The 27,514-nt window shown below is 38.5% G+C and overlaps 1 protein-coding gene across 2 annotated transcripts in view; it reads right to left on the reverse strand.

Annotated features, from left to right (window-relative positions):
- The window catches only part of LOC126229561 (regulator of MON1-CCZ1 complex-like), an 89,994-nt gene that overhangs the window by 8,131 nt on the left and 54,349 nt on the right, over positions 1 to 27,514 (reverse strand). For both annotated transcript variants that reach the window (XM_049942328.1, XM_049942329.1), the window contains exons 12-13: positions 15,915 to 16,093; positions 6,097 to 6,236 (exon numbers count right to left, since the gene is read on the reverse strand). In XM_049942328.1, coding sequence (XP_049798285.1) covers positions 6,097 to 6,236; positions 15,915 to 16,093 — 319 coding nt within the window. The remainder of the gene's footprint in view (positions 1 to 6,096; positions 6,237 to 15,914; positions 16,094 to 27,514) is intronic.

Consider the following 27,514-nt stretch of genomic DNA (forward strand, 5'->3'; position numbering starts at 1 on the left):
GCAAGAGACATTTGTAAGCAATCTCCTTTGTAGATTGATTGCACTTCCCCATATTCTGCCAATAAACCTAAGTCTGCTTTATGAATTTCATATCCTTACAAAGTGTTATACACAGGTCCAGTAGTGTCTCACTGATACTATAGTCATTTTCACTTTGTAAAGTGCACAATTTTACATTTCTGAATATTTAAAGCAAGCTGCCAATCTTTGCACCACTTTGGTATCTTATGAAGATCTGACTGAATGTTTATGCAGTTTCTTTCAGTCAAATGATATCTACATCTATACTCTGCAAGCCACTGTGAGGTACACCCTACTGTAACAGTTATTAGGGTTTCTACCCATTCCATTCATGTATAGAGCACAGGAGAAATGACTGTTTAAATGTCTCTTTGTGTATAGTAATTAATCTAATCTTGTTCTCACAATCCCTGTATGAACAAGACGAATTGTACCACTATTATTGTATTCTTTATAGATAACAGCATCATCTGCAAAATGTCTGAGTTTACTATTAATATGGTCTGCAAGGGCATTAATAAACTACATGAATAGCAAAGGTCCAATACACTTCCCTGGGGCACACCCAAAGTTATCTCTACATCCGATGATGACTCGCCATCCAAGATAACATGCTGTGTCCTCCCTGACAAAAAAATCCACAATCCAGTCACAAATTTCACTTGCTACCCCATATGTTCATATTTCTGACAATAAGCATAGGTGTGGTACTGAGTAAAATGCTTTTTGGAAATCAAGATATACTGCATCTACCTGACTGCCTTGATCCAAAGCTTTCAATACATCATGTGAGAAAAGTGTAAGTTGGGTTTCACATGATGGGTATTTTCAGAATCCCTGCTGGTTGGCATGGAGCAGGTCATTCTGTTTGAGATACCTCATTACATTTGAGCTCAGAATATGTTTTAAGATTCTACAAAGAATCGATGTCAAGGATATTGTACAGCAGTTTTGTGTATGACTTCTATTACCCTTCTTGTAAATGAGTGTGACCTGTGCTTTCTTACAACTGCTCGGCAAAGTTTTTTTATTCGAGGGATATACGGTATATCATAGTTAGAAGAGGGGCTAACTCTGCTCCAAAGTCAGTATACAATATGATATAAATTCCATTGAGCACTGAAGCTTTGTTCCATTTTAATGATTTCAGCTGTTTCTCAACACCACTGACACTAATATTTACTTCACTCATCTTTTCAGCAGTACAAGAATTAAACTGGGGTATTTCTCCTGGGTTTTCCTTTGTAAAGGAACATTTGAAAATGGATTTAAGCATTTCAGCTTTTGCTTTGCTACCTTCAGTTTCAGTTTCTGTTTTACTGGCCAGTGACTGGACACTAATTTTGCTGCCACTAACAGCCTTTACATACAACCAGAATTTCTTTGGATTTTGTGCAACATCATTTGACAATATGCTGGTGTGATAGTCACTGAAGGCTTCACATATTGCTCTCTTGATGGCCAAACACATTTCATTCTGCATTTTTCTATCTATAGCCCTATGGTTTGTTTTACACCTATTATACTGTAGAGTCTGTTTCTTTATGAGTTTCTTCACAGTGACTGTATACCATGGATGATCTCTCCCATTATGAACTGTCCTACTGGGTACACATCTGTCCAGTGCATGGTCAACTGTTATTTTAAAGTTTATCCATAGTTCTTCTACATGCTACTGTTATGTGCTGAAATTTTCAAGTTTCTAGTCGAGCTGTGACTCCACTTCTTTTTTTATCTAGCATACTGAAAATATAAACCTTTCTACTTCTTGTAATTGGCCTTTTTACTTTGTTAATCATTGTTACCACAACCACAACATTGTCACTGATACCAGATTCACAACGGACATCCTCAAAGAGGTCAGGTCTATTTGTTGCCATTAGATCTAATATATTTCCATCATGAGTGGGATTCCAAACTATCTATTTTAGGTAGTATAGTATCTCTTTGTGTCTATTTATATGAATAACACTGAATTTATTTATGTTTAAGCCTAAATTTCATAACAAGTTTCTAAGACTGTTGCGTTTCTGTAAACAAGTGTGTCATCTAGAAAAAGCCTCAAGGATTTAGACATTGTCTGTGGAGTGCAATGATCTGGTGCTAACTTCGATGGAAACAACAGTCAAGATTAGCAATAACATTTGTTTATTATGACCAGTTTCAGCTTATATTAAGGCCATCCTCAAATGTTTTGGCTCCCTATGGCTGGTGCTGGTGGCTCCTTGGTTCTTCACACGATACCATGATTGTTGACTGTATGATCGTTGTATCACGCGAAGAACCAATCAGCTGCCAGCACCAGCCATATGGGCCCAAAATATCTGAGGATGGCTTTAACATAAGCCAAAACCAATCGTTATAAACAAATGTTATTGCGATCTCGACTGTTGTTTCAATCAAAGCCTCAAGGGGCTACAGACTTTATCAGCCAGATAACATACATATACAGGGTGCATCAAAAAGAAGCATCAGATTTTAAAAAATCATAATGATTATGTTATTTGAGATATATGCATGAACAATGTACTGTTGGAAAGAGCAAACACTCGAGTTTTACATGGTTCCACTAGGTAGCAGCAGTGTGTGGCCGCTCCAGAGCTAGTAAAAATGGTGACAGGACAACAGTAAGAATTTTGTGCTCTATGTTTTGCACAGTGCAGGTCAGTAATAACTGTTCAGCATGACTTTCATACTAGGTATGGTGTGGATCCCCCCTACAGCACAGAGCATTGGATGATGGCATAAACAACTCTGAGAAACAGGTTGTTCGTGTAAAGGCAAATCACCAGGCCATCCATGTGCGTCTGGCATGAACACATCCGCTATAGTTGCAGAAGCAGTCCGTAGAAATCCATTCGCCGTGCAGCTTGACAGCTTTTTGTGAAGGTGAAAAATAACAACTTGTGGAGTTCTATAATTCTGTTCTTTGCAAGATGGAGGATGACATTTTTCTTCCACACTTACTATTCAGTGCCAAGGCAACATTCCATTTAAATGGAAAGGTGAACAGTTGTAACATGTGAATATGGGGCACGGAACAACCACATGAAGTTGTACAACATGAGAGGGACTCTCCAAAATTTAATGTGTTTGTGCAGTTTCGTGGGAAAGGGTGTATGGTACATTTTTCATCACCAAGAACTTTATATGCTTGAGAACCTTATTTCCCCACAACTGGAGACTGATTCCAACAACTTCATTTACCAACAGGCTGGGGCAGCGCCACATGGCATCTGGAAGGGTGGGAATTTTTAAATTAAAGGATTACTGAATGATGGATCAGATATACTGGACCAAATGCAGATGTACAGGACCAAATGATTCAGCCTTACATTACTGGCCTCCGACGTCACTGGACCTGACTGTATTTCTTGTAGGAGTTCATAAAAAAACTCTGTTTATGTGCCTCAGTTACCAATGCCAATGAATGAACTGAGACATCACGTAACAGCAGCTGTGGAAGCTGCAACTCAAGACATGCTCACTGCACTGTGGGAACAATCTGAATACCGCATCAATTTATGCCATACATCTAAAGTGGGGCCTATTAAACACCTATGAAAAAAAAATTTGAGTTTCCCATTCATCAGAAAACAAAATTCATTGTATAGGTTTCCTAGTTTCAGAAATATAGAAGTGCCAAATCAGATGATTCTTTTTGATACACCATGTATTGTGAAGAGCAGTGGCACTATCACACCTGCACTTCCAACGATGTGTGTCTCTTAAAAGTGACGAAGTTCTGTCTTCTATACTTCCTCACTCCAATTTCAAGTCAAGGACCTTCAGAGTCCAATGATTTTAGGTCTACGTTCCAAGTATGTTCTTCAGAAAATTCCTTGTCAGATTTCTGTTAGATGGTGTTCTCAGATTATTTAGCATTCTGCTGTATTCATACAATTTAGGTGCACTTCATCTACATGCTCTGTATTTATTCTGTATGTTCCCAAGTGATGCCAAAAGTATGTAATCTTCCTACTGTTTTTTTATGACCATTCTGAATCTATGTAACAACATTATTTCATTTTTCCACATGAGGTTAGGTTTCTTTAAATCTTACTTATTTGTAATTTTACATTTTATTTTGTTCTTATCATTGTGGAACATTAATTACTATTAGAACTGTACTTAGGTAGATAGTGTGATTTGAAAATCACTTAATTGTTTAACAACAACATCCTTTGATTTTGCATGTTATTCTTCTTTAACTCTGAAGGTCCTTTACTTGTTCTGCTTCCTGCTTATACGTCGCTTGCTGTCGCTGTTCCACTCAGTCCTCACGTTAATTTATGTGTAGTTACATTTGTCACAACCAATTTCTCTAATGTCTATACATCTAAATGGCAATTCATGTATTTCTCATTAAGTTTACCTCAAGACCTGTATGGCCCATGGTACATCTGTAACATTTTTCGCATGTATTTGTTGTTACTACTTTGTCTGTGGATTTCATCTTCTATTTTCATTGCCCCATCTGATCTATTTTTGTATTTTTCATAGCTGCCATAATAATGGTTTGAAACTGAAAATGGTTGCATAGTGTTGCACTTTTTTTTTAATTCATATATACTGTTGATTTTTGCCAAAACAAAATGTTCTATTCGGTACGCCCCGGCTTTTGTTAATAGTCTGCAATGTGGTACAGTGTCAAAAACTCTTGGAAATCTTTGGATATGGAATCTTCCTGTTATTAGATGTGAAAAAAGTGAGTCATGTTTTGCATGAATGAGGCTTTTTAAATCCATGTTCATTTGCAGACAGAAACATTTCCCTCTCTACCAATATTTATAGTATACGCTGCAGTATCCTCCAACACACCAACATTGAAGACAGTAGTCTACCATTTTGTTCATCCATTCATTTGCCCCTCTGCTACATGGGAGTAATTTGCCTTTTTCTCCACTTTACTGATAACTGTTCATTATGTTAGAGATACATAATAAATTTAAACTAAGAAAGAGCCAATGCCACAAGGTAAATTGAAAAACTGAATTGGGTTCCAAGACCTGGCTCCTTGTTGGTTCTCAATCAACTGTTTCAATTTTCAGACATAGCTGTTGATGGCGACATTCTTGAATAAATCTTTAATGGAGGTCTGACATGTCAGACTTGTCAGTGTCCAGCTTTCGATACAGGAGATATCTCCTGACAACAATGAGTTACTGAAAACTCAAGATTAACAAATCTGGCATGGCAAGAACTCCATGAAGCATTTATTCAACTATTTCAACTGCCTTTCAACACCGGGGATGTTTATTCCTATGTCATCCTTTGAGGGTTTGTGTGGTAAACATGATCTTCCTGTGTGATAAATGTGACATTGAAAACTTCAGCTTTCTTTTTTGCTGTCTTCTACTTTCACATCAGATGGGTTGACGGATGGCTGACTAGGAACTTTCAATGTATTTTGCTTGGGAAGTGATGTTACGAATAGTAACATAATTTTAAATATCTAGGTTCACTGGTAACAGGGTCACAGCATGAAGGAGCACTGGCAAGGAGAACTGGCTGTTGACCTACCCTTGGCATCTCAAGTGAAGACTTTCTGTCAAGGTCATCATTTAGCATACCCTCTTCGAACAAGGAACACCACTTTTGTGTGGCTATTAAGTAAGACGTGTTCAAGGCCACTGAAGTTTGAAGAGGGAAAGTTTGCAACACCCTATTTTGAAATATATGTGCACATTTTTCTATTTTTTATGATATCCATCTTCTTTTTTTTAGTGATTCACTATTCCACTTACAACAGTAAACATGTGCTTACTACTAACAGTATACTCAAACTAATAGTAAGTAATGTGATCAAAACTATTTAAAACCTTTAACAGACCTCACAGAAACGTTTACCACAGCCCCCATCATTTCAACCTTCTGCAGCAATATGTTTTGGAATGATCAACAATTTATATATTTGCTTTCAGTTGTAATTGCAGCACATGCATATAAGATATTCTCTCTGTTAAACAACACTCATACAATTTCTACTTTTTTTTTTTAAGACACTGTATCTTCAATCGCTTATTAAGTTGTAGCTGTGCAAATTTAATTTTAGTTATTCATGTTAATGCATACCTCAGTGCTGACAATATCTGCTGCTTTGAGAGAAGAACCTCAATTATTTCTTCATTGGCTGTTGAAAGACGCTTCAGCATATCCAGTGCTAGTTGATGAGCAGCTGGGTATAGGTTTTCCAGTGACAGCAACAGGCATGCCTATAGGAAAGTGAAGTAATTATAACAAAAAAGCAAAGGACATGATAAAGGAAACAAATTTATGGAATATGCAAAGTGAAAACACAACATGCTACATTTACAGACAAGTTATTTATTGTTATTAAGCACCCGCTTCCGGGACCCGGAGGTGCGCCAGCCCTAGAGAGAATACACTCAACGGGTTAACAATGGGTGTTGGTGTGCCAACCAGCCTGGAAGTGGTTTTTAGGCAGTTTCTCACATCCAACAAGGTAAATACTGGGTTAGTACCAAAATTCTGCATCAGGTACCCACAACAAAAAATTAAGAAAATGTTCTCACACTTGAAGAACATGAGATATACTCTAGACACACAAGTATGGGGTACACAAAATTATATCCTGAGGTAAAAGTGGCATTGTCAGGAAGGGCATCCAGCCACAACTAGAACCAACCTTGCCAAAACCAAAGTAATATGCCAACCCCATAAGCCATGGGAAAAGGCAGAAGAAGAACAAGAAGAAGAAAATTATTCATTATTATTATTCCATCATCATCATCCTTTTCACAACAGAGATTGCATGTCAGATATTTTCAAGTTTGCTGCAGGTTACGTCCAGGTTCCTCATCTGTAGGCCTGGTGACTTAAGTGATTTTATAATACATCACAGGAGGTATAGGTAGCTCCAAACAGTACTGTATCTCGTATTTCATCCAGAGATTCTGGGGTTGGGTTGTGTAGGGGAGGAGACCAGACAGCGAGGTCATCGGTCTCATCGGATTAGGGAAGGACAGGGAAGGAAGTTGGCCATGCCCTTTCAAAGGAACCATCCCGGCATTTGCCTGGAGCGATTGAGGGAAATCACGGAAAACCTAAATCAGGATGGCCGGACCCGGGATTGAACCGTCGTCCTCCCGAATGCGAGTCCAGTGTGCTAACCACTGAACCACCCCGCTCGGTCAGAGATTCTGGACTGAGCACTCTGCAAGTTACGTGGTCCCACGGCACCAGCGGTAAAGGGGATGACAAGTTTTAACACTTCACATTTGACTGACCTCAATGTTCAGATAAATTTCATGCAAGTCAAATTATCATTAATATTCTTACCACACAGGATTGAGATGTTAATTAAGAGATGTAGTGTTTTATTTGGCTGACATACACACACAATGATGCCTAGATTGCTACATTAGGTCAGTATGTATTTGCTGATCATACGTGATAATGTTTCAACCAATTGTCAAGACTGTTTTAGGAAATATCTGTGGGAGATATCTGGTACTCGAGTTTCCAATAAGTATTGATATTTCTCCAAGATAGGGCAGACAGATATTACTTGGGCTGTTGTCCGGGTTTTTTTCATTACAACTTTTCTGCAGTTCTTCAAGCGCAAGATGTGATATTGTCCAGCAACTAATATAGCTTCTGACTCCACTCTTATTTTTGGCCTTTTAAGCCAGAGACCAGCCACAAACGCAGACTAATGCTGATCATGCACATATTTCTGTGCCAAGGTTTGTTTCAGCTTATTTTTGAGTTCCCATTTTGTTGTTACTTTGCAGTATCAATATCTTCTGCATTCTGTGAGAATTTTCTTGCAACCTTCTTAGCCTAGGCATAATTCCTCTCTTTCCATTTGCTATCTCAGACTTTTATTTGATGCATAGTGGATCATTCATATGTTGGGTCACATACCTACTACATGCAAATGTCAGCTTAAATGTTTAACACCAATTTAGATTGTTATTTATTAGCTACCTTATTTATAGATGAAACAAACACATATTTGTGTGTGTGTGTGTTTTCTGTTCTGAAGGACACTTTGGCCAGAAGCTAAATGTGTAACAGTCTTTTCGTTGTACCTGTCTGCAACTCAAGTGCCATCTTTACGTTGAGCAGCTATCTACCCTTTTCCTAAAGTTGTTCATTTGTACATGATATTGATATAATATTGGCCCAAATAACAAGTTTTCTCCTAGTTAGCTGTATTCTCCACAAACCAACGTACTATTCTGCAGGTATTCTGTAAAACTGCTCTCTGCAGTTGCCAACAGTGCAAAACTATTTTTATTGTAGTATAAGTTATCTAGCACAAACTATAGTATTGAGATCAACTGAATGCAGTTGTTATTACACTGACTTCATATTTGGAAGGATGGAGCTTTGTCTGTCTGATGTTGCTGGTTTAGGTTTTCTGCAGTTTTCCTTAATTATGTCAGGTGAATGCCAGGATGGTTCCTTCAGCAAGGCCACAGTCAACCACCTGTTCTATTGTCATATATTAAATGTGTCTGCATATTTGAGCTTTTTATTTTCTTAGCACTATGATAAATCCTTTATCATCATCATATTATCTGTGGACAAATAAATACATAAATAAAAACAGAGTGGAGGATGAAATTTTAGATCCTGTAGGCTCTGCCAGTAGCTGGTACTTACTACTGCAGGGGTGATGTGTACAGACTTCTGTTTCCACACAGCTTTTATGTCTGCTAGCTTTACGTATCTGACCATGTTCTCATTGCAAATTATGGGAACAGAGATGTCTATGAGGAAGAGACTTACTCTGCTTCACTGATAAGCATGAAGTCAGCTTGATTATAATGAATTGTTTTATCTGTGATTATGTTCCAGATGCAGTAAATTTTGAATTTTTCATTTTCTACAACAGTGAGAGGATCACATCTGTGGTAGGGAAGGAAGTCTTTCATTAAAAGGTAATTCTGTCCCAACTTCTGGTGGATTACTTCAGTGACTTCTAGAAGTTCTTCATCACAATGACCTTACCTAGTATTGCTGTCAGAAATCCCTCAGCTTTTGCATGCAAACCTGCATGCATGAACTATTTGTTTGGTGTTTACAAAATGACATTATCATGACTGAGGTCATTCACATGTTTCTCATGCAGTTCTTTTCTCAGCCCCATGTTTCTGCTAGATTTATTTTTGTGTAATTAATGTCTGTGGATACTACTGCTTCATAGACTGACAAGATGCTGTTGTGAAAACACTTCTTCATTGTGCTTTTTGTGCAGCTGCTCAATATCTATAAGCTCCCTGCCTTCCTTTCTCATGTAGGAAAGTCAGCCTTTTAACAGAGTGACAAATACCAAATGACATGAAATATCCTGTGTTTTCCTCTGTATTTCTTCAAGGCTGGTTTTGTCCAGTTAATGAAACAAAGTGTAAGTTGGCACTAGAACTGCATATTTACTAATGGTGCTGAGATGACAATATTATGAAAAGAATAAATTGATACCCAACATACAATGGAGGTGTTGAGTCGCAGACAGATGAAACAAAAAGACTGCTAAACAAGGAAGCTTTCAGCCAAAATGTCTTCTTCTGAATTAGACAACAACTTACACAAACACATTCATGCAAACACAACTAACATCTAACATGCCCATGACCACTGCATCTGGCTGACCTGCCCAGTCAGAGAGAGAGAGAGAGAGAGAGAGAGAGAGAGGAGAGAGGGTCTAATTCAGAAGAAGGCCTTTTGGCCAAAAGCTCACTTGTTTAACCGTCTTTTTGTTGTGTCTGTCTGTGAATCAACATTTTTCACTATTTAGTGAGTAGCAATCTGTAGCAGTCTATCATTATTCCACCCTGGATTTTCCAGAGGCACTGAGTCTCGATTCCAAAACTGAGGAAACTCTGCTAATGTATGTTCTGATGATGGTTTGCTTTACAGTTCTATGCAACATTCGTCTTCTCTGAAGGAGAACTAAACACTTACAGATGTTATGTTCATTCATAGTTTCATTATCTCAGACCCCATAGCTTGGTGACTTTAATCTGTCCAGTATTAATTGGCAAAACTATGCATACATTATCACCTGGCAGGATAAACATTTTTAAAGTAATACTGAAAATTTTGTCTAACAACTGCCTCAAACAAGTCTGAAAACCCCACATGCAGAAGAAATATTCAAGATTTCCTACTTACAAACAGGCCTGATATTTTCAACAGGGTCACTAATGAGAAAGGATTAGTAACCATGATGCTATTACAGGAACAATGGTTATCATAGGCAAAAAGATCATCAAGAAGTCCAGTACAGTATGTGTGTTTGGTCAAACTGGTCAAGTGTCATTATCAACCTACGAGGTCTGTTTAAAAAATTCTGGAACGCTGTCCACAAAATTTTTCTATGCTTACCTTTTACTTACTGTGCATGTTCTCCTTTGAAATAGTCTCCTCCACAATTGATACACCGCTTCCAATGCCGTGTCCACTTCCAGAAGCAGCCTCTTGCTGGATCGCGCAAAGTGCCGTCTGCAAATTTTCTTTTATCCCATCTATCATTACAAATCTTTGCCCTTTCAACAGGGTTTGGAAATAGAAAAAGTCTGCAGGGGGCTTGTCTGGAGAGTATGGAGGATGAGGCAGAACAGTTATTTCATTTTTTGTGCAATAGTCATGCACCGACAGTGATGAATGTGCAGGTGCATTATTGTGATGCAAGAGCCATGAGTTGTCTCACCACATTTCAGACCATTTCCTTCTTACATTTTCTTGCAGATGTCGCAACACACGCTGATAGTACTATCGAGTAACAGTTTGTCCTAGTGGCATGAATTCTTGATGAACTAATCCTTGAAAATCAAAGAAAGCTACCAGCATGCCTTTGACATTTGACTTGACCTGATGAGCTTGTTTTGGTCTTTGAGAACCTTTCCTGACCCACTGTGAAGACTGAACCTCGGTCTCGACATCATAACCACAGACCCACATCTCATCACCAGTTACGATCCTCTTAAGGAACACTTTGTTCTCATTTGCATAATCCAAAAGCTCTTCACAGATTGCAAGGCAGAGGTCCTTCTGGTCTTGACTCACGAGTCATGGGACGAACTTGGCAGCAACACACTGCATTCCAAGATGCTGTGTCAGGATTTCATGACATGATCCAACTGAAATGCTGCATTCTCCTGCAATCTCTCAGTCAGTCAGTCTTCGATTGGCACACACAATTTCATTGATGTTTCTGACATGAGCATCATTGGTAGATGTCAAAGGGTATCCCAAAAGCGGGTCATCTTTAACTTCCATCTGGTCTTTTTTAAACCGTGTGAACAATTCATAACACTGAGTACGGCTTAAGCACTCATCACAGTAGGCTTCCTGCATCATTTGGTGTCTCTCTGTAAGAGTTCCACACAAAATATAATGCAGGCACATTGCTCCTCTAACTCTGCATCTCAAAATTCACAAACATATGACAAAATATTCTACTTTATACAACACTGAAGTATAACTAACACACATAAAACAGTGAAACTTCCAGTAATTACACATTAAACACAGGCATATGCAGGGACGGCAACCACATTTCTCTCAAACGTACAACTGGCACAAAACTATGAGTGTTCTGGAATTTTTTGAACAGGCCTCATATGTAAAAGATGAACTGTTAACATTTAGTTCATATCTGCCAAATACAGAATAACTGTGATTCAATTTGAGAGACGTTATAAACCATGGTATGAATAAGTATGATCCAAGCTAAGTAATAAAAGATAAAGAAAGATCCACCCTGATTTAACGTTATAATTCACAGAATGTTGTGAAAACAGCATCTAGTGCACTCTGTCTACAAGAGAAACTGAAGGGACATTGACAAAGAAAGATTAATAGCAACTTCTGCATCTGTAAAGGGAGCCGTACGTGAAGCTCACAATAATTTTCACAGTCAGATCCTGGAAAAAGCTTTGTCAGAAAGTCCTAGAAAATTTTGGTCATATGTAAAGTCAATGAATTGGTCCAAACCTTCCATTAAATCTCTCATGGATTCATCTGGTTTCGAAACTGGAGACAGCAGGAAGAAAGCAGAAATTTTAAATTTTGCATTTCGAAATGTATTCATGCAAGAGACTACTGTTGTACCTATGTCTGGCCACCATACACACACATAAATGAATTCTAACAATACGAAAAAAAAAATGAAAACTACTCAAAGCAAACAACGCACCAGTCACTGACAAAATTCCAATTAGGTTTTACTTTGCAGATACCACAGAATTAGCTCGTTTCATAGCTCGTATTTATTACTGATAATCACTTATATGCAGTGAGTAGTCCTGTGTCACTGGAAAAGCGCACACTTCACTCCTGTTTACAGAAAACGTAATAGACTGGATGCACAGGTTTATAAGTCAATATCACTATGTCCCTCTGTCCTAGTATCCCAGAGCATATCGTAAGCTCTCACATGACATTCTTGGAGGAAAATGAGATTCACTCAAAGAATCAGCATTGACTCAGAAAACAACACTTATGTGAAACACAGCTTGCTTTCTTCACTCTGACATCCTGTAAATAACATATGCAGGTGAAGAGATAGATTGTGTCTTCTTAGATGTCCACAAAACATTCAACACTGTACCACATCATCAACTACATGTAACATTGTGTGTGCCCCAAAGAAGTGCAATAGGATCTCTAATGTTTTCAACACATACAAATGATTTATCAAATAGGTTCAGCAGCACTATAAGATTGACTGCTGATGATGCAGTTATGTACAGGAAAGTATTGTTGTTCGGTGATCACAAGGGATTGCAGAAAGACTTGTACAAAATTTATAATTTGTTTACTGAATGGCAGCTCCAATTAACTGTGGATAAAAGTAAAATAGTACCTATCATAAAGAGAAACAGTATCTAATTACACACACAACAGTATCTGATTACAAGATTAGTGAACACCTGTAGCATAATATATCATATAAGAATTTGAGGGTAATAACAAAATGGGTAGATCACATAACTAATGAGGAAGTATTGAATAGGGTTCAGGAGAAGAGAAGTTTGTGGCACAACTTGACTAGAAGAAGGGATCGGTTGGTAGGACATGTTCTGAGGCATCAAGGGATCATCAATTTAGTATTGGAGGGCAGCGTGGAAGGTAAAAATCGTAGAGTGAGACCAAGAGATGAATACACTAAGCAGATTCAGAAGGATGTAGGTTGCAGTAGGTACTGGGAGATGAAGAAGCTTGCACAGGATAGAGTAGCATGGAGAGCTGCATCAAATCAGTCTCAGGACTGAAGACGACCACAACAACAACAACAACAAACGATATGAAATGGGACGATCACATAGAATTAGTATTAAGGATGACAAATGGAGTACTTAGATTTCTTAGTACGGTTATGGGACAGTGCAGTGCAGCTGTAAAGGAAATCACATACAAGAGACTAGTGCAACCAATCCTAGAATGTTGTTCCAGTGTTTTCAGACCTTATCAAACAGGTATGAGAACAGACTTCGAGTCAATACAGACAAATGCTGCTAAGATCATTAAAGGTCATTACAGCCCATATGGAAATATAACAGAGACGCTCAAGCAACTTATGTGGGACTCTGTGTAAGAAAGGAAACATATTTCTCATGATTTAGAGAACCTCTATTTGAAGAGGACTATGCAATCATTATGCTGATGCCAACATATGTATTGCATCTGGATCATGAGAGGCATTTAGATAGATATTTTTCCCCTCTCTTGACATGCGAATGGAATACGAGAAAATCCATAACATTGGTATGATGTATCCTCACAATGGACAGTACAGTAGCTTGCAGAATATTCATTCATATGTAGACGAGGATTGAGGGCCAAACAGAACCATAAGAGTCTGAAGCTGTCCCCATAAAATATTTAATTTGTTGCTGTTATAATTTTGTTGTTGCCTTTCAGATGTAAATGTGTCTTCCAATGCTTCATCATCATGAATGAGACAGTACTGATGACTGAACCATTTTTCTCATAAATCAACAGAACTGAAATAATCCATGTATGTGGGATGGAATCAAAGGCTTTTTTTGTAATCAATGTGGGTGATAAATACATTATGGTTTTAATCTGCTTCCTCCTCTAGTATGGCAGACTATAATAAGCAGTTCTTTGCAACCTAAAGATTTCTTCATACAATTTTTCTGCTCTTTTGGCAGTACTTTGTGTCTATATGGCATTTTCTTTACATTTGATGTGAACACTTCACACATTGTGTGTAAGCATGTTGGTCCAGTGTTTTGCATATCTGGAGGAGTCTGTTGTATTATTTTGGTATAATAGTGAGCTGTTCAATAATACTGAAATGCTTAGTGAAGTAGGTGCAAGTTGAATTTAAGCTACAAATTTGGTATGTTATCTGGGCTTGTTGCTTTCCAGTTTAATGTTGATGTTATTGCCACAGTGACATCTTTACTACTGACGGTGTGGCTTTCAATTTCTTGCAGATGTTTTATTCTTTCTTTCTCATTTTTAATTCAGGTTTTATTTGGCTCATAGTTCACTTCTTGTGTCTATTTGGAAGACCAGGTATGTACCATTTCTTGTTGATCAGGAAGCTCATATTGCTGGTTGATTTCCTTAGATGTCAGTAAAATTCTTTATATCACTTTAGCCTTTTCCTCGTAGCACTAAGTTTCTGTTCCAATGATTTTAACATATCATATGTGTTCATTGTCTGAGTAGTTACAATAATAATAACAATAATTATTATTATTATTATCACTTTTCAGTGTATTTAGTTATTATTCCACATTTGTGTGACAAAGTTAAGAGGTCATTTGAAACAAAACAAAAAATCCACATTAAGACAATCTTATGAGAGATGTTCAGAAAATGTAGACAGTGTGATGCTGTCACAGGAAAACCTTTAAATGTCTAAACTATGTTACAGAACAAAAATAAATATTCACATCACTGCTGCTTGCTTATTTTCACTTTACTGCATTGACAGATGGAGAGTCTTCTTGTTTCCAATGACTTGTTTGACAATTCCCATTTTTTCACTGTACAGTCTACCATAGGCCTGCACTAGGCTGGCAGGTCCTGCATCTTATCAAATTGAATCCTGTGGTTTGATGACTGCAAAGCATGTTGTGCTACAGCTTTCAATTTGAAAGATGAAATGTGTGATTTCTTGAGCTTCTGTGGATGTATCTTTCTATGAAATTTCCACTTCAGTGAAGAGTGAGCCACTAATGTACAGAACCTCCTTGAAAATATCCTCCACAGAAGGAAACAAAATGCAGAAAGCATCAAGAAATGCCAGTCAACCATGGCAGAATAGCCTGGATATTTTTAATAATTATAACATAACATTTATGGGTACAGAAGCTTACATTTTATGGGTCTTGGGGAGACTACCCATTATGCCCTAGATTTAATTAAATTAATTAATTAATTTTAATAAATGTAAATAAAATACGTGGGTGTCTGATTTATGTTAAAGTCAACAAACAATAGAATGAAATTTAAATAATCTCAGATTTATTTTTCTAGTGGAGTACCCAACTTCATTTGTGGTGGGCCAGCTAACATGGAGGAATGGACAAGTTAAAATCCCACAACAATTTCCTCAGCACAAATTAACTTAAGACTGGCATGGCTCATACAATAGCCAAAGTCCCACAATAGAACCCAGTAGTTTTCAATGAGGACAATTCTATAATTTAATGATACATGCACAGTAAAAATTGATACTAAGTGTTGCATATCATTTTAAACCATATTTTCATTCCAGACAGAATCTTTCACTGTCCAGTAGAGTATGCACTGTTTTGTGAAAGGTAAGGTTTGGGTTTGAGTCCCAGTCTGGCACACAGTTTTAATTTTTTTTTAAATTAAATAATTATGTAACCAAGGAAGGAGTATTTTTGAGAAGTCACAGTGAAATAACTTACCAGTGGTTTGGAATCTGATACCACATGGTACTGCAGCAACTGATGCAACTGGTAATATGCCTTATAGTGAACTAATGAATTAATCACTAGTTCATGAAGATAGTGTTGCACTGGTATGTGATAATCTGTCAGAGAACGGATGTACTCCAACAACACCCACACCACAAATTTGCCACCTCCTGTAACAGGATGCATAAACTGAATCACTTAACCCTACAATATATGCCATCTTAAAACTCATATTCATGAAAGACAAGCCTCAGAATGTAATAAAAAAAAACTAGAAACACTCTCCAGGTAAACACAAACAAAAAGTATTTAAAAACTTCAATGAAGTTTAAATGCGAACATTTTTAGGTTAGGCTTTACCGTGACTGCTACTGACATTAAATGAAATAACAATTTCACTGTTACCAGTCACCATTTTATTTATTTCCACGACACGTTTCGAAGGTTTAAACCTCCATCATCGGGTGGATTTACATTAGTTAGTATTACATTTGTATTTGTGTTGCGTTACAATTTTTGGAGGAACTTGTGGCACTGCCTCCAGTGGTCACAGGTTCCTTTTGCTGTCGTAACACATCCCATGTATACTGCCACATTTGTAAACGCCATGTTTGTTTACAAATGTGGCAGTATACATGGGATGTGTTATGACAGCAAAAGGAACCTGTGACCACTGGAGGCAGTGCCACAAGTTCCTCCAAAAATCGTTACACAACACACACACAAATGTAATACTAACTAATGTAAATCCACCCAATGATGGAGGTTTAAACCTTCGAAACGCGTCGTGGAAATAAATAAAACGGTGTCTGGTAACAGCGAAATAGTTGTTTCATTTAATTAACATCAATGAAGACTAAATTTTCAATCGAAATCAGCAGGTATTGTGACAGAAGTGCGTTTCTATGTTCTTTACTTTTTTTTGTATCGAGAAATATGACACTTATTTCTGTAGCACTGATGTCACAAAATTATTATAATTTACAAAACTACAACTGGAATACAAGAAAACTCACTTTGAAGATAAAAAACAGTACTGAAACATGTTTGGGTATAAAAAGTACCTAACCAAAAAGCAGAGTTCTACTTATTTCTCACTGATGCATATAATATGCATTTGCCACACCACTTCTACATGAATTTAGTCATCTTTGTGGAGCTGTATTCAGTAATGTGAGGGGTATCCAATAAGTAATGCAAGAATGTTTTTTTCTCTGCCAATGTTAGCTGAAAAAATGTGGAATTATTCCCACTTGAGACCCTGTAGTTTTGTGAAGTTCTCACAAGTGGTGTTGCTATAAGTAGCTTTCAAAATGGCAGCTGTAATGGAGATGCATTCCAAGCACACAGCTGGCAATGAATTTCTTTTGGTAGGGAAACCAGGGCATCATAAGTATTCCTATGTCCTTGTAGAATGTCTATGGAGACTTGGCAGTGAAAAAAAGGAGCATGAGTCACCATCACAACAAGGTCATGAAAACCTGTCCAATATTCTGCATGCCAGCTGGCCACACAGCTGTAATTCCTGCAATGTTGGAAATGACTTCATCGTGTTCGTCACCACAAAAATGCCAACAAACTTCTCCTTCTCCATGACAATGCAGAGCCTTATGCAAGTCTGCACATCTTGGAGGAGCTAACAAATTTCAGTGAACACTTCTTAAAAGGTTCAAGTGGCTCTGAGCACTATGGGACTCAACATCTGAGGTCATCAGCCCCTAGAACTACTTAAACCTAACTAACCTAAGGGACATCACACACATCCATGCCTGAGGCAGGATTCAAACCTGCGACCGTAGCAGTTGCGCAGTTCCGGTCTGAAGCACCTAGAACCGCTCGGCTACCGTGGCCGGCAACAGTTCTTACCCATGCGCCCTACAGCCTGGACCTCGCATCTTCTGACTTTCATCTGTTTGGTCCAATGAAAGATGGGCTCAGTAGAAAGCAGTATATGGATGACAGGGAGGTTAATGATGCAGCAAGACATTGGTTCAGATGTCAACTAGTGGAATGATACCATATGGGCACACAGGCCTTCCCAGTAAAGTGGCATATGGCCATCCCCCTGAACAGAAATCATATTGAAAAATAGGAATTTGTAGCCAAACGAGTGGGGAATAATATGGCACACTGGAATACTGAATGAAAGTAACCTGCTTTCAGAAAAAAAAAAATGTTTCATTGCTTACTGAACACCCCTCATACATTTATGTAGAATGGAAACAGCCCTCCCATCAAGTAACTTTTTCTTTTGCATTTTGACTGAGTGATGTGACATAAACCAGTGAAAGACAAAAAAAATAACTGCCACCTAAAAAACATCAGACTGCAAACCCAAAGACTTGAGATTCACTCCTCTGCAGGCATAGAAATTTTCCTGTCACTGATCATTTCTTTCTCATTTGGAAATGAACAGTATACGTGAAAAATTTTAAGATGCACCATAGTTTTGAGTCTGTGTCAAACTTTAAGTGCCCCCCCCCCCTCCCCCCCCCCCACCCCATATCTGATGAGGTTGGTCAGTTAAGATATGGTTGTATCACCTCCAACAGGAACATTCCTGTACAGCACAGGGATATTCAAACCCGTCTTCAGGTTGAGGATAGCTTTAGTTTCAGCTAGCCAAAAACATGAGTTGAAAACATTATTGCCAAAGAGCTACCCAAAAGTACATCATGCACACAAGAACCACTGGACTTCACTGGTGTCCTAAACGCACAGCAGACAGTTGCACGCTTGAGAGTATAAGGAAAGTTGTTGCTGTGGCAGTGATATCAGACAGCTGGGATACACAACTTGACTGAACAGCACTGAGGTGTATTTATGAGGCAATCCATCCTTCTATTACTCATAGATTCTGCTAATAGTTTCTAACCACAGTATACACCTCTGAAAGATTCAGTCAAGGGTAGACAAGGGCCACATACAATGCCATGACTGATTATTTGCAGTTATGCTCTTAACACTTATGGTGCTGGTTTTGTATGTAGCTCCCATTACCTCTAGACTGGCTGAAATAGGATTTTCTTTAAGTTGTAACTTGTATATATAAATATGTAGCTGGAATTTCTAAACATTATTAGGTTTATTCGAATTTCTACTATAAATATACATATTTTGACATTGTTAGTGTTAAATCTGAAATCAGAGATCAAACTTCGATTTAATAACGATTATCACAGAGAAAGATTGAACAGGAGTTCTGGTATTCACATACATACCCTGGTAAGCAAACAAGTGATCTTTCCATTTAAATTTCTTTTACATCCCATTTAATTCTAAAGAAACACACAAAACAATAGTACAAACCATTTATGGTAGAGTACCGTGTGATGCAAACTGAAACATGAAAAGATACATAGTCCAACACTACACTCACTGGAATCATATCCTCAGTTTGCTTTCCTGATTTACCTGCAGGAATATCTTTCATAACAACACAATCAGGAAAAATAATATGTTAATGTGTAATCTGAATCTTGATCATATATTTTATTCTCATTATCTGCAGACTCATAAAGGAGTTTGTAAACATTTGCTCCAGAAGTTTCTCCTCTTTGCAAAACACACAAAACAGAGAGAGCTTGAATGTCACCTGATGCCTAAGAAACAAGAGATGATAAAGGTTTTAAAAATGATGAATTTTTCCAGTGATACTGCTGTTACCATCTAGCAAAAACTACAAAGCCTACAAATATGACAGATGTTTGTGGGAGCTGTAAATACACGTTTGACACTGCTGAAAATCACCATAACAGCTGTGATGTAATATTACATCTGCCACACATTCCCATTTCCTGCAAGCACCATAACATTATGTCAGCCATGTGCCAAGCTATAAAGAACTAAGACCACAGCATATACTATATACTGTCTGCCCTTCCTGTAGCCACCAGAAAGATAATCTCACTGAATACTTGGCGAGGAAAGCTCCCTGAAGGTGGGTTGGAAATGAGGCACCCAGTCACATGTGTACTGCACACCACTAGCCATGGCAGAGAGCATGTGTAGTGGAGACGTCTACACACAGTGGACTGCAAATAACTGTTATTGTCCTCTTGATGAACATGCACCTGATTCACTTCCTAGATGACAGTAAAAATGTTCAAATTTGGCGAGAAGTCTGAAATTATTATCCATCAAATAAACATCAAAAAATATCTGTCAGATGAAGCAGCATCAGTGTGTAGCACCATGTATCATTATGTCGACATACAGAACTCCAAATCTTTCCCTTTGAAACTGTGACAGAGCATATCATAAAGATCACATCTTTCAAACTACTGAAAATCCTTATATTGATGTGATAGGTACTGATTTCAGTCTACAAGATGACACCACTCAACCACACAATGCTCATGTTATGGAAGAATAATTATCATCAGCACCAAATCAAATGCATATAATGACCAGCTCGATCTCCCACCATGCCTAGACTTCTCAAGAGTTGCACTGTTGCTTGCAGTCTTCCTCCCCAAACCAATACTCATGTAGAGAGTTGCATGCAAATGTCATTCACTTCATATTAGCTCAGAAATGCCACTATTAACATAACATATTTCTGTTTGGGGTAACCACAGCCCATACTGAAGTTTGTCCGTAACTGTGTACTTGTGTTCTGTTTATGCCTTGCTATGTATTCTGCACTATGATTTAAGTTTTGTATAAGAAGAAAGTTTTGTGTAAGTTTTGTATAAGAAGAAAATCCCCCCCATGAACCATGGACCTTGCCGTTGGTGGGGAGGCTTGCGTGCCTCAGCGATACAGATAGCCGTACCGTAGGTACAACCACAACGGAGGGGTACCTGTTGAGAGGCCAGACAAACGTGTAGTTCCTGAAGAGGGGCAGCAGCCTTTTCAGTAGTCGCAGGGGCAACAGTCTGGATGATTGACTGATCTGGCCTTGTAACAATACCCAAAACGGCCTTGCTGTGCTGGTACTGCGAATGGCTGAAAGCAAGGGGAAACTACGGCCGTAATTTTTCCCGAGGGCATGCAGCTTTTACTGTATGATTAAATGATGATGGCGTCCTCTTGGGTAAAATATTCCGGAGGTAAAATAGTCCCCCATTTGGATCTCCGGGCGGGGACTACTCAAGAGGATGCCGTTATCAGGAGAAAGAAAACTGGCGTTATACGGATCGGAGCGTGGAATGTCAGATCCCTTAATCGGGCAGGTAGGTTAGAAAATTAAAAAAGGGAAATGGATAGGTTAAAGTTAGATATAGTGGGAATTAGTGAAGTTCGGTGGCAGGAAGAACAAGACTTCTGGTCAGGTGACTACAGGGTTATCAACACAAAGTCAAATAGGGGTAATGCAGGAGTAGGTTTAATAATGAATAGGAAAATAGGAATGCGGGTAAGCTACTACAAACAGCATAGTGAACACCTTATTGTGGCCAAGATAGATACGAAGCCTACACCTACTACAGTAGTACAAGTTCATATGCCAACTAGCTCTGCAGATGACGAAGAAATTGAAGAAATGTATGATGAAATAAAAGAAATTATTCAGATAGTGAAGGGAGACGAAAATTTAATAGTCATGGGTGACTGGAATTCGAGTGTAGGAAAAGGGAGAGAAGGAAACGTAGTAGGTGAATATGGATTGGGGCTAAGAAATGAAAGAGGAAGCCGCCTGGTAGAATTTTGCACAGAGCACAACCTAATCATAGCTAACACTTGGTTTAAGAATCATGATAGAAGGTTGTATACATGGAAGAACCCTGGAGATACTAAAAGGTATCAGATAGATTATATAATGGTAAGACAGAGATTTAGGAACCAGGTTTTAAATTGTAAGACATTTCCAGTGGCAGATGTGGACTCTGACCACAATCTATTGGTTATGACCTGTAGATTAAAACTGAAGAAAGTGCAAAAAGGTGGGAATTTAAGGAGATGGGACCTGGATAAACTGAAAGAACCAGAGGTTGTACAGAGTTTCAGGGAGAGCATAAGAGAACAATTGACAGGAATGGGGGAAAGAAATACAGTAGAAGAGGAATGGGTAGCTTTGACGGATGAAGTAGTGAAGGCAGCAGAGGATCAAATAGGTAAAAAGACGAGGGCTAGTAGAAATCCTTGGGTAACAGAAGAAATAGTGAATTTAATTGATGAAAGGAGAAAATATAAAAATGCAGTAAATGAAGCAAGCAAAAAGGAATACAAACGTCTCAAAAATGAGATCGACAGGAAGTGCAAAATGGCTAAGCAGGGATGGCTAGAGGACAAATGTAAGGATGTAGAGGCTTTTCTCACTAGGGGTAAGATAGATACTGCCTACAGGAAAATTAAAGAGACCTTTGGAGATAAGAGAACCACTTGTATGAACATCAAGAGCTCAGATGGAAACCCAGTTCTAAGCAAAGAAGGGAAAGCAGAAAGGTGGAAGGAGTATATAGAGGGTCTATACAAGGGCGATGTACTTGAGGACAATATTATGGAAATGGAAGAGGATGTAGATGAAGATGAAATGGGAGATACGATACTGCGTGAAGAGTTTGACAGAGCACTGAAAGACCTGAGTCGAAACAAGGCCCCCGGAGTAGACAACATTCCATTTGAACTACTGACGGCCTTGGGAGAGCCAGTCCTGACAAAACTCTACCATCTGGTGAGCAAGATGTATGAAACAGGTGAAATACCCTCAGACTTCAAGAAGAATATAATAATTCCAATCCCAAAGAAAGCAGGTGTTGACAGATGTGAAAATTACCGGACAATCAGTTTAATAAGCCACAGCTGCAAAATACTAACACGAATTCTTTACAGATGAATGGAAAAACTGGTAGAAGCCGGCCTCGGAGAAGATCAGTTTGGATTCCGTAGAAATGTTGGAACACGTGAGGCAATACTGACCTTACGACTTATCTTAGAAGAAAGATTAAGGAAAGGCAAACCTACGTTTCTAGCATTTGTAGACTTAGAGAAAGCTTTTGACAGTGTTGACTGGTATACTCTCTTTCAAATTCTAAAGGTGGCAGGGGTAAAATACAGGGAGCGAAAGGCTATTTACAATTTGTACAGAAACCAGATGGCAGTTATAAGAGTCGAGGGGCATGAAAGGGAAGCAGTGGTTGGGAAGGGAGTGAGACAGGGTTGTAGCCTCTCCCCGATGTTATTCAATCTGTATATTGAGCAAGCAGTAAAGGAAACAAAAGAAAAATTCGGAGTAGGTATTAAAATCCATGGAGAAGAAATAAAAACTGAGGTTCGCCGATGACATTGTAATTCTGTCAGAGACAGCAAAGGACTTGGAAGAGCAGTTGAACGGAATGGATGGTGTCTTGAAGGGAGGATATAAGATGAACATCAACAAAAGCAAAACGAGGATAATGGAATGTAGTCGAATTAAGTCGGGTGACGTTGAGGGTATTAGATTAGGAAATGAGACACTTAAAGTAGTAAAGGAGTTTTGCTATTTGGGGATCAAAATAACTGATGATGGTCGAAGTAGACAGGATATAAAATGTAGACTGGCAATGGTAAGGAAAGCGTTTCTGAAGATGAGAAATTTGTTAACATCGAGTATAGATTTAAGTGTCAGGAAGTCATTTCTGAAAGGATTTGTATGGAGTGTAGCCATGTATGGAAGTGAAACATGGACGGTAAATAGTTTGGACAAGAAGAGAATAGAAGCTTTCGAAATGTGGTGCTACAGAAGAATGCTGAAGATTAGATGGGTAGATCACATAACTAATGAGGAAGTATTGAATAGGATTGGGGACAAGAGAAGTTTGTGGCACAACTTGACCAGAAGAAGGGATCGGTTGGTAGGACATGTTCTAAGGCATCAAGGGATCACCAATTTAGTATTTGAGGGCATCGTGGAGGGTAAAAATCGTAGAGGGAGACCAAGAGATGAATACACTAAGCAGATTCAGAAGGATGTGGGTTGCAGTAGGTACTGGGAGATGAAGAAGCTTGCACAGGATAGAGTAGCATGGAGAGCTGCATCAAACCAGTCTCAGGACTGAAGACCACAACAACAACAAGAAGAAAATTGGATTTACTTGAGCTTATAATGATAAACTCTATCTAGTCCTATCAATGATGGAAAATAAGAGACATAATTCATGTAGGCGCAAATAACTTGAAGACTGCGGACTGTAGTGAATACGTATCCCAGTACAAAATTTAAGTACATTACATTTCCTACTAAAAAGGTCCTGTTCATTTTTCCCTGGGATTAATAATCTGTGAGAGACAGGGGATTAAAAGATTACAAATTATTTCAAATAGTGTTTTCATTCTATAAAATTAATGGTTATTGTTAAATGAAGTGAACTTAGAATGAATACTAAATATATGAACAGCATCTAAGTGCAGTAGAGCCATATTACGAGTTAAATTATGTTCTGCTGATGTGACATATACAAGAGGATAGCATGTGGGGGCAAGGAGGATAAAAGTGTGAGGGAAAGTAGATCAATGGAATGTGATTATGCCCTTCCCACCTTTGTGGTTCTAAAACTAAAGGGCAAGCAAGCTAATTCCCACTCTCTGTATCCCACTACACCACAAGAAGCATCTACTGGGAGTTTCAGTGTTATACCAACCCTTCTACAGAGCATCTTATAAATCAGTAGCAATGCAGAACATAGTCGCCCACAGGGCTGTTTGCTAGGAAGGAAATTGGTTCTTAGTCATCCTGTATGGGAGTTGTAGCATTCTCCTCGGAAAAGCTATCATGAGCACTTTTTATTCTCAGTTTATGGACTGTACCTCCCCAACAGTCTCTCTCCCGTTCCCTCATATGAATAGACAAAACATCATCACTGTTCTCATGTTTATATAATGGAGTTATTTCCAGTTTATTAAGTAAATACGTATTTGCAGTTATTTGCAAGTTCTTAGGTATATACATTTGTATAAACAACAGCTGCAAAGTACTTAATTTGTAAGTGTGATGTTGTCAGTGACATATGTAATATTTGTGGGAAAGGGACTGAATTGATAAATGTGGCACCTTCATGGTGGCTGTCATTGACAGCATACTGTAAAGTTGAGTACACCAGTTTGTAGCCATTTGGAGGTGAATTAATAAATGGTAGGAAAATTACTGCACTTCTCTCACCATTAATTTTGTTAGTAATGGACTGCATAAACCGTTTCCATTCAGGAATTGTTAGCACTTGTACAGTGGGCAGCACTGAGTGAAGCCACTTAGCACACATCCACAGCACATTTTGCAAGGTGGGTATGAATATGTATGATGGAATGGGAATGATCATGGTCAAGTCTAGAACAAGAGAATGTTGCAGTGCATTGCTTCTCTTACGTTAAATGTCTCAAGTTGCATAACACCTAGCAGTTCAACAATTTTTCACCTAATCTACAAAAACACACAACAGTTTTCTAGTGCAAATTGTGCTGAAAACTATGGAATCCCCGTATTTTCCCCCTTTCTGTTCTTGACTAGCTTTACATGAAGGATTGTTTCTGAAACTTGCTTCAAAAGCTCATCTAAGGTGAACTGGCAGTCATCATTTCCCCTCTATGGAACTCAGTATCTCTCCTCTATTGATGCAGAAATATCTTCATCCTCAGTGCGTCCTCTTTATCTCATTCTAGACACTGAGCCTGTAAAGAACATTTTGTAGCTACCCTCATGATATGAGTTGCTACCCAAACTATCCAAGAATTTCACTGTAATGATCAAACCAGTAGCAGTATGATGATCCACTGCTAGATGTCCCGAGGTACATGTCTTAGCTACTGTGGCACAAAGTTGCGTCGTCTTTGGCGCATGCAGTTGTAAGTTGTTGTGGTGCATGTTTCAGTGCTTATGTGAATTGTGAAACAGATAACAACAAGGAGCAATGGTTTTGGAATTCATTCTGTTTCAAGTTGAAGAAAACTGTAGCTGAAACACCACCATGCTGACAGAGGCATTTTTTGAGTGTGTACTGGGTCAAGCAAGAATATTTGAGTAGTTCAAGTACTTCAAGGAAGGCCGAGAATCTGTGCAAGATGACAAAAATTGTGGTTGACAGTCAATATGCACAACACCAGAAATTACCATCAAAGTGTGTGATGTGATTTACAAAGACCATAGGCAGACAATTCACTATGTTTGTAGCAGATTTGCTACAAGTCAACAAATTCTAAGCAACAAAATAAAGACAAGATGAATTGCAGTAAAGTTTGTCCCTCGCCTTCTCGGCATCAACCAACAAAACCTCAGTATTCAGATGTGCATTGAGCTGCAACAAAGAGTTTGAGAGTGTCCAAAATTCTTATCCAGAGTCATAACAGGTGATGAATCTTGGATCTACAGTTGTGACTCTGAAACAAAACAGCAACCATCATAAAGGAAAATGACATGATCTCCAAGGCTGTAAAAACCTCAACAAGTTCACAGCAACATGAAGTCAATGCTGACCTTATTTTTGACATTTGGCCAATAGTGCTTAAGGAGTTTGTTCCACCTGGTCAGACTGTCAATGGGCAGTTTTACAGTGAGGTTTTGAGGTGACTGAGAGAAAATGTTTGGTGCATGTGATGAGAGTTGTGGAAAAAGAAAGATTGGTTGGTGCACCATGACAACGCACCTGCATACACCTCGCTCACTGTGAAGGAATTCCTGACCAAATGCAACATGGCAATGGTGCCCCACCCTTCCTTCTTGCCAGCCCCGTATGACTTCTACCTGTTTCTGATGATGAAAATCGCACTGAAAGGGCGACATTTTGGCTCAGTTGAAGATATCCAAGAGCAATTGCAATGGCTCCTGCAGACTTCCAGAAGTGCTTCCAAAAATGAGACCACCACTGGAATCGTTGCATACACACCAAAGGTGACTACTTTGAAGGTGACAGAGGACATTTGGAGGTAAGTACAGTTTTCTGATAAAATTCTCGGATATTTTGGGTAGCAGTTCATACTTTGCATCTACAGTGCGTAGATCCCCACAAAGCATATATTTCTTTGGATAGTGTCTCCCAGTTAAACTTTCCTCTCCTGTGCAAGAACTGTATTTATATTGTCCTAACTGAAGGATTGAGCAGTGCAAGCTTTTTGTTGCAGCTGTTGAGATTTGCCTTCTGTTTACCAACAAATTCATCCTCAACAGCTTTAATACAAAACAGACAGTTTTAAAACCGCATTTCACTTCAGCTGAATGTAAAAATGGGGCTCCATGTACATTTCAGACTGTGTCTCTGAAAGAGCTTCTCTCAGAAATTTTTTCATTAAGTCAGCTCTGGTGAACCCTTTCCTGCAATATGCATGAAAAAAATGCTCATAGTCCCTGAAAACTTCAGCATTCCCATCTTTTCTCAAATTACTTGGATTTATCAATCCAGTCCCTGTTCCATTAACATTAAATAGGTCACTGTTGACATCACACTTTCAAATTAAACACTTCTCAGCCACTGTTTATAGGAACTCATTCAATAACAGCACATAAGTACTCACTCAATAAACATACAGAATGACCAAGAATCAGTTTCCCCACTATAAGTATAGAACAGAGTGCACAGATTTGCATACATTCTGTCCCATACTTATTTCTTGAATTAGTATTATTAGTAACTCATATCCATATTCCATTGACACATTTTGTTGAAACTACACAACTTTAGGTG

The sequence above is a fragment of the Schistocerca nitens genome, unplaced genomic scaffold (genome assembly GCF_023898315.1).
Source record: "Schistocerca nitens isolate TAMUIC-IGC-003100 unplaced genomic scaffold, iqSchNite1.1 HiC_scaffold_375, whole genome shotgun sequence".
In the NCBI taxonomy this organism is placed as follows: Eukaryota; Metazoa; Arthropoda; class Insecta; order Orthoptera; family Acrididae; genus Schistocerca; species Schistocerca nitens.